The sequence below is a fragment of the Pteropus alecto genome, unplaced genomic scaffold, assembly GCF_000325575.1.
Source record: "Pteropus alecto unplaced genomic scaffold, ASM32557v1 scaffold213, whole genome shotgun sequence".
Lineage (NCBI taxonomy): Eukaryota > Metazoa > Chordata > Mammalia > Chiroptera > Pteropodidae > Pteropus > Pteropus alecto.
The window spans coordinates 5,375,503-5,383,661 of record NW_006434829.1 but is presented as its reverse complement, the minus strand read 5'-3'; the positions used below and the strand labels follow the sequence as shown (position 1 = coordinate 5,383,661).

The 8,159-nt window shown below is 52.3% G+C and overlaps 1 protein-coding gene across 1 annotated transcript in view; it reads left to right on the top strand.

Annotated features, from left to right (window-relative positions):
• The window catches only part of P2RX4 (purinergic receptor P2X 4), a 14,390-nt gene extending 6,564 nt beyond the window's left edge, over positions 1-7,826 (top strand). The window contains exons 3-12 of the mRNA XM_006910077.3: positions 399-470; positions 565-637; positions 1,038-1,134; positions 2,856-2,936; positions 3,041-3,182; positions 3,281-3,417; positions 6,016-6,109; positions 6,252-6,317; positions 6,655-6,750; positions 7,260-7,826. Coding sequence (XP_006910139.2) covers positions 399-470; positions 565-637; positions 1,038-1,134; positions 2,856-2,936; positions 3,041-3,182; positions 3,281-3,417; positions 6,016-6,109; positions 6,252-6,317; positions 6,655-6,750; positions 7,260-7,286 — 885 coding nt within the window. The 3' untranslated portion in view covers positions 7,287-7,826. The remainder of the gene's footprint in view (positions 1-398; positions 471-564; positions 638-1,037; positions 1,135-2,855; positions 2,937-3,040; positions 3,183-3,280; positions 3,418-6,015; positions 6,110-6,251; positions 6,318-6,654; positions 6,751-7,259) is intronic.
• The last annotated feature ends 333 nt before the right edge of the window (positions 7,827-8,159 follow it).

The window sequence follows — 8,159 nt, the reverse complement described above, 5'->3', positions numbered from 1 at the left end:
TGTGTTTTTGAGGTTTGTCCACGTGGTAGCAGGTGTCAGTGCTTCACTCCTTTTTAGGGCTGAGTCGTATCCCGTTACAGGCGTAGACCACAATTTGTGTATCCGTTCATCTGTCGATAGACACTGGGGTTGTTTTTCCCTTGGGGCTGTTGTGAATAATGCTGTGAACGCACGTACTCGAAGTATTTGTTTGAGTCCCTGTTTTCAGTGAGGTTATAAACCCTCATGAGAGAGAATGGGGGACCACAAGATCGGTTTCTTAAATGGTGCTCTGCATGGCACGTGGGAGAAGTGAGAGGCACTGTCCCGTTCAGTGAGCGTCTGGCTTCCTTCGCGACCCTGCTCGGCTCCACCGAGGGTGACATGGCAGTGCTCTCTCTCCTCTGCCCACTCTGCAGGAGGAAAACTCCCTCTTCATCATGACCAACATGATCGTCACCACGAACCAGACCCAAGGCCACTGTCCCGAGGTAGGCAGTTTCTCGGGAAGAGCTCCGGCCTGACCCACTGCCCGTGGGGCTGGGCCGCGTGGAACTTGTTTTCTCTCGTCCTTTCTTTTTCCAGACTCCAGAGGAGACCAATGTGTGTGAGTCAGATGCCAACTGTGTTGCTGGCTCCACGGGAACCCACAGCAACGGTACGAACACGTGGCGGCAGGTTGCCGCCCCGTGCGGCTCCTCCGATAATCTCAGGGTAAACAGGTCTCCCACAGCCCCCCAAATCTTCACGTGACCCGTGTCCAGATTGAGGTCCCAGGACCCCCCTCGACAGTCACCTGTTGTCCGCATCCCAGAAGCCGTCCCAGATCTTGCCCTATGCTGTGACTTGGCTTCACCCCAACCCCGCAATTGGCAGAACAAGAGACTCAGGCACCCATTTTCCTCCGATTCCAATTTTTTGGACCCTGTCTAAATCCCAGACTTGGAATAGCTCAAGGTTGATTGCACAGGCTGCTGTGGCGAGGCTTCCGCCCTCCGCCTCACACAAGTAGAGACGAGGAGACCCTCTGTGGACCTCGGCCCTCCTCACCCCTGCAGGAGTTGAAACAGGAAAGTGTGTGCCGTTCAACGCAACTGTGAAGACGTGCGAGGTGGCAGGCTGGTGCCCGGTAGAGAATGACACACATGTGCCAAAGTGAGTCTTGACCGAGGGAAAGAAGTGCCCGAAACTCTAGGGCCTCAGGGAAGGCGGCAGGGGAGCGAGCGAAGCCCGCGTGTCGTGGCCTCGTGCCCTTGGCGTCCCCGTGGAGCCAGGCTTCCCCGGGGTGGTGGTTCTCACAGGCAGCGACCATCAGTGGCGAGGCGGGTCCCAGTGTTTGTCATGAGAAGAGAGCAGATGGCTTATTTCTGTGTTGGGGCCATCAGCTGCAAGTAACTGAGGGAAGCAGTCCGCAGAGCCTAGAGTGACTTAAATCCACGTCTCATGAGCAACAAGACCCCATCGGCACCATGGGCAGACAGTTCTAACGACAGCTTATAGTAACGTTGTTTTGACTTTATTTACTTGAACAAAGACCTCTGACGTGTGGCAAATGATGTGTTTTTTGTTGTTATGGCCATGATAGAAAGTTTCATTTCAAAATGAATGTCTATAAACAAGTGAGTTGATCCTAAAGGTGAAAACCACCCAAATGTTCACCAGCAGATGAAGAGGTAAATTCAGATGGAACACTGTGGTCCATCCCCACAGTGGAATATTATTCAGCCCTACGAAGGAATGGCGTTCCGACACACGCTTCGACATGGACGAAACCTCGGAAACGTGATGCGGAGTGAAAGCCAGACACGAAAGATCACATACGAAATATCCAGAACAGACAGAGCCGGAGAGACAGGAAGTGCATTGGCAGCTCCCCGGGGCTGAAGGGGGAAGTGAACAGATAGTAACCGCTTAATGAGTACGCCGTTTGCTTTTGGGGTGCTGAACATGTTCTAGAACTAGGTAGAGGTGAGGATTGCACAACAGTGTGCCAGATGCCACTGAACACATGAGATGCACAGATGTGGGGGAAAAGTTATGGCATAGAGAATGGCAGAAGTTTGAAAAACCCTGACACGAGCCATCCCTGGTACAGGGAGGAGGGAATTTGAAGCCCCAAGAGCTGTGTGTTGGTCAAGGCCTTCAGTTGTCAGCAGTGGTGACAAGCTCAGCTCTCCTCATTGGGTGCCTTTGTCACTGGCCTTGCGCCTGTCTCAGGGTTGGGAAGACTATGGTTTATAATTTCAAAGATTCCAACTGATTCAGGGGAGGCCTTGCCCACGGAGGGGTCAGCTTACAGCGCTAGATTCTCTTGTAGAAATCCAGCAAAGAAGTGGGGTCCCCTTGGGGGCAGGTCTACTCATATCGTCAGCCAGGAGCTGACGTGGCCCTTCTGAGAAGAAGCCATGGGCCAGCAGACACCACTTTCTGTGTAATTTTGAGAGGTCAGGATCCAGCTTATAGGTGAATGTACCTTTGCTTTGACTTTGGTAAAACCAGATCTACTGAGCACTCCCCTGAGAGAAACTGCAGGCAGCAAACCCTGAAACCCCACAGCTGGGTGGTTTCCAGCGGGGCCACTGGGCACCGCCTCTCCTCAGCTCTCCCTCAGGCTCTTCGGTCCCCATGGCCTTGGGCAGGAGGCCATGAGCAGAAGGAACCAGAAGCCTTGGCCTATGGTCTCCTCTCTTGACCCAGTATTTATTCAGAGGAGTAGAAAATACTAGACTTTTTTTTTTTTTTTGACAAAATGACATTTTAAGACATACGTGTATATATTTTTGAAAAATATTACATAGGTATGTGAGCGTACTTATATTTGTACTTACAGTAACAATAACAATGTTATAATCAATACGTTATAATTTTTTTTTCAGACCTGCTTATTTAAAGGCTGCAGAAAACTTCACCCTTTTGGTCAAGAACAACATCTGGTATCCCAAATTTAATTTCAGCAAGTAAGTCGAGGCCAGCTGTGCAAGTTCACCGATGTCTTGGACACAGTTCCGGCTCTTTGTTGAGATTTTCCTCGCACCTGTTTTCTGCTTCCTCCCAACTTTAGGAGGAATATTCTTCCAAACATCACCACGACCTACCTCAAATCGTGCATTTATGATGCTCTAACAGATCCTTTCTGCCCCATCTTCCGCCTCGGCAAAATAGTGGAGAATGCAGGACACAGCTTCCAAGACATGGCCATCGAGGTAGGCGCAGGCCCTGGCTTTTCTTCCGGTCTTCGACACGCCTCGTTCCGGAACGGGCCCGGAGGAAAGCTTGCTCTGTCTCTGCTTGCAACCCACAGGGAGGCATCATAGGCATCCAGATCAGGTGGGACTGCAACCTGGACAGAGCTGCCTCCCTCTGCTTGCCCAAGTACTCCTTCCGCCGCCTGGACACCCGGGACACGGACCACAATGTGTCTCCCGGCTACAATTTCAGGTGCATGTGAGCTCAGGCCCTGTTTCCCGTGCGTGGGGGGTGATGGTGGATGGCTCACTCCCCAGTGGGGGAACCCACGCCCACCGAAGACCAGCTCTCAGGCAGCCCCCACGAGCAGGTGGGGAGGCCAGGTGCCAGAGAGGGGCCCTGCGCCTGTGCCATCCTGGCCCCAGAGGGCCCTTCATGCCCTTTCTTGCCTCAAGAAATACATTGAGACAATTTGCAGAGCGGTCAAGAGAGGTGGGCTGCTTCAGCTTTCTTGAGCCAGCCTCAGCCAGGACCTCCGCTCAGATTGCAGAGTGGATGAGCTTGCGATCTGATCCTCCAGTCAAGAGGCCTCTGGGGCCCGAACTGGAAATGGGCTTCTCCAAGACCGGGCCTGCCCCCGGAATCGCCAACGTGCAGGAGAGACAGGTTTTAGCCTCGGGAAAGGCCTTCGCTGGTCTTTCTCTGCTGAAAGTGCTGGGTATTAGTTTCCTGAGGTTTGCCGTAAAAGGCAACAACAAACTCGGGGGCTGGAAATGACAGGACTTCGTTCTCTCACAGTTCCGGAGGCTGGAGGCCTGAAATCCAGGTGTGAGTAGGGCCAGGCTCCTTCCTTGCCTCCTCCACCTTCCGGTGGTTCCTGACACTCCTCGGTGGCCCTTGGCTGGTAGACCCATCACTCCAAACCTCTGTCATCACGTGGCCTCTTCCCCTGTGTGTCTGTGTCCTTCCTTCTTCTCATTAGGAAACCAGTCATTTGGCCCTTGGCTGGTAGACCCATCACTCCAAACCTCCGTCATCACGTGGCCTCTTCCCTCGTGTGTCTCTGGGTCCTTCCCTCTTCTCATTAGGAAACCAGTCATATTGGATTCAGGGCCCACCCTGATTCAGTGTGACCTCGTCTTAACTAATTACATCTGCAGCGACCCCGTTTCCAAGGAAGGTCACAGTCTCGGGTTTCAGGTAGACGTGAATTCTGGGGGACGATATTGAACCCAGTACAGCTGGTAATCTGATGAGGGGGTCAGGGCCCAGGGTCATGTTTGCCACTTCCTTGAGGCAGTACAATCTGAAGCCACGTACATTTTCACGTGCCTTCTGTCGTGTCTTTTACACACACGGCCAGTCTTAAAAATAGGCCTCCCGAGGGGCCACCTGAGTAGGTCAGTGATGCTTTTGTGTTGCCCCTGTCTCCCTCTAGTGGCGACGCATGGAATCAAGTGCAGGTAGGATCGGCTGTACTTTTGAACCATCTGGCTCACTGAGAGAAGAGTAGATACTTAAATTTTTTTTTCAGTAAGGGAGTTAGATTTGTGTTGCTCTGTCTGTGCTGTCACACAGTTCTTGTAGAAACCAGAACTGTGGAAAACCTCAAGCTTGGGCTGGAACCCCAGAACAGAGAGAAGTTGATGGGACCCTCTTGAGGACACCCACCCTCCTGACCTCCGCCAGCATCAGGCCCCTCCTGAGATTCCCCAGGCCCGGACCACGACAGGGAAGTTGTGGGCCAGACAGATCGTGGGCCAAGAGTTTAGGCTCCCAGTGGATCCCCTGCATAAAACGGCAGCAAACGGTACCGCGTCTCACTGGCTGTCCCCCCCCATTTCCCCTCGTGTCTTTTCCTTTATGGCTTTATCGATGCGAGGTTCACATATCATACGGCTCACCCATTTAAAGTGTAGACTCAACCATGTTTAGCATATTCAGTCAATTTCAGAACATTCTCATCGCCTTGACACATCTCCATCACCCGTACCCCTTAGCCATCACCCCCTCTCCGTCCCCCACCTACCGCAGCCCCTGGCAACCAGCAATCTGCTTCCACTAATCTACCTTCTGTGTCTATGGATTTGCCTATTCTGGTCCTCGATACAAGTGGAATCAGACAACGTGGGGCCTCCTCCGACTCTCGCTTCACTTTGCATCATGTTTCGTTCAAGGTTCAAGGTTCATCCTCGTAGTCTATCAGTACTTCATCCCTTTTTATGGCCAAATAATATTCCATTGTGTAGATGTACCACATTTATCCATTCATCCACCGATGGATGATTCTTTTCCAAATAATATTCCATTGTGTAGATGTACCACATTTTATTTATCCATTCATCCACCGATGGATCAATGATTCTTTTTTTTAAAAAACCCCAATGCCGATGCTATGAGTTTCGTGAATGGTTGGGTACCCCCACCCACTGTCTTGGACACTGCTGCTGGCTGGCCACACTCTCCCTGGAAGTGGCCAGGGTTTCCTTGAGAGAGGCAGGTGGCTCGGCTGCCAGGAAGGAAGGACATTTAGAACAAGAGGTTCTGGCTTACACCATAGGAGGTGACAGCGACCACGGAGCAGGGAGCTCTTCCCACATCCCTGGGCCCTGGCGCCCTCTTTGTCAACAGGCCAGCCCTCCTGCTTCCTGAGCTGGGAGAGGCCCCAAGGTGCTCAAGCGTCATCTGCTCAGCAGGCAGAGCAGAGTGACTCTTTGGCCAGTGCCAACTCTGCGAGGCCTCAGGGAGTTCCATTGTGACATCCCTCGCCCCCTCCAGGACCCAGAGGGTAGGTCCAGCCGCTGTGTCACGCTGGCCTGTGCCTGTCCCTGTAACCTGTCCTTTCCCCAGGTTCGCCAAGTACTACAACGACCCAGCTGGCACCGAGCACCGCACACTCATCAAGGCCTACGGCATCCGCTTCGACATCATCGTGTTCGGGAAGGTAGCCGGCCACCGACTGCCCTCGTTCGGCCCCTGCCAGCCCCCTTCTCGGCTGGCCAGGGGCCAGGGGCCCCCTCCCCACTCTTCACCGGCTCTCGCCCGCCCCGATCGCAACTCTTTTAATTTTCTCCCATCACATACAGGCTGGGAAATTTGACATCATCCCAACCATGATCAACATCGGATCCGGCTTGGCGCTCTTGGGGGTGGTGAGTGACTTAGACCCCTCTGTTCACCCCTGGGGCTGGGACCCTCCTCAGCAGTCCTTAGCACAGCCAGTGAGCCCCTCAGCTAACGGCCTGACTCTTCCCCCTCGACCCTAGACTTGTTTCTAGACTTGTCCTTCTGGGCTTGTGTCCCTTCACCCCCATCGCCACCTCCATCTTCCCTTCCCGAAGACCGTGCCCCTCAGGGCCTCGCCTTTCCCAAGAGATGGAGGAGCCTCTCTCTCTTCCTCGAGAGAGTCCAGGCTTTGTGGGAAGGGGCACACACAGAATAACAGGGACTCAAATATTCTCATTGTTTCTCTCGCCGTGCTACATTCAGACCACAGTGCTATGTGACGTCATAGTCCTCTACTGCATGAAGAAAAGATTCTACTATCGGGAGAAGAAATACAAATATGTGGAAGATTACGAGCAGGTAGGCCACCTGCTGACCTCTGCAGGCGGGAAGCACCTTACCCCATCTGCTCTTGTGTCAGAGGTGAGAAGCCTGTGTGCCGGGCCCGCCTGAGGGAGGCCCTAGTACAAAGGTTGGCGCTATTTAGGTGTGTCATCAGCCCAGGCGGTCACGTGCCACTCTCGTCATCTCCATTCCTGTACCATCTAGACTGGTATTTACTTCATACTTTTCTTCCGATAGACTCACTCTAAAATCTAGCCTCATTTTAATTAGTGACATCTCAGGTTGTTTATAATGGATATGATGACAAAATTTATGTCCACATACTAAAATTCGCCTTGCATAGGAAGAGGGGTTGGGGACCGTGCTTTGAGATCAGTGTGCGAGGACTAACTAGAGTTCGCACAGTTCCCAAGGGCTGTCACAGTCCTCAAGAAAGGCTCCTGGCTTGCCCGTGGGCAGCGCGGGGCAGGTATGCATTTATCCATAAGCGTATCGATTAACGATAAACTTTTTGTTCTTTGCAGGGTATCGACAGTGAGATGGATCGGTGATGCCTACCCCAGACCCAGGCTCCCCACAGCCCTCATCAAAGCAAAGTGGCGAGCAAAGAGAAGGGAGAAAAGGCTGCCACGGCACCCTGGAGAATGTTCCAGATTGAGTCAGTGTCCACTCCACAGATACTCAGGGTTGCCCAGCTGCTCCTGTGTTTGTTGTAGGATTGCAGAGGAAACCACTCTGCAGCAGTTACTGGTCTGTTCTTGGCTGGGTCACCTTTGATGTTCTTCAACTTGGGGTCCTTCGGGTGAGCTAAGGCCCGCAGGCAGTGACGTTGCTTCCTCAAGCTCTCCTCTACAGCCCCCTGCAAGGCAGGCCCAGCAGCTCTGTTCAAGTACTTTATCCAGAAAGCAAGAACACCTGGGTGTCACCGCTAGACTTGTAGTGTGCCTGGGCCACTGCTCCTCCCCTGCCACCTCCCCGCCCCACACACAGACTTTGTCATGCAATCATGAGGTGGACGTAGTGCTTCTCTTTTGAGAAGAGCTGTGTTGAGGTGATTGAGGACCAAACATTAAAACAAATGATTTTCTTAATCTTTGTCTGTGTGGTTCCACAGCATGAGCTAGAACTTTCTCTTTTACTTTGACCACCAAATCCGTTCGCTGTCCCAGCTCGCTGTGCTCAGATAAGGTTCCTGAAACAGTCTGTTGCTGGAGCGTAGACATTTATTTATTTTTTTTCCTACTTTAGATTTCTCTTAAAGGCCTAGGAATTTTGTTCTTAACATTAGGTTGTGCTCCCATAGCGTTTACAAGATATTTTTTCTTGTAGTGACCACCTGCCTTACCTGTGCTTACAATTTATATAAAATGGTGATACTCCACTCTAGGGAACACAGCGCTGGGTAACATGAAAATGGCTTATCC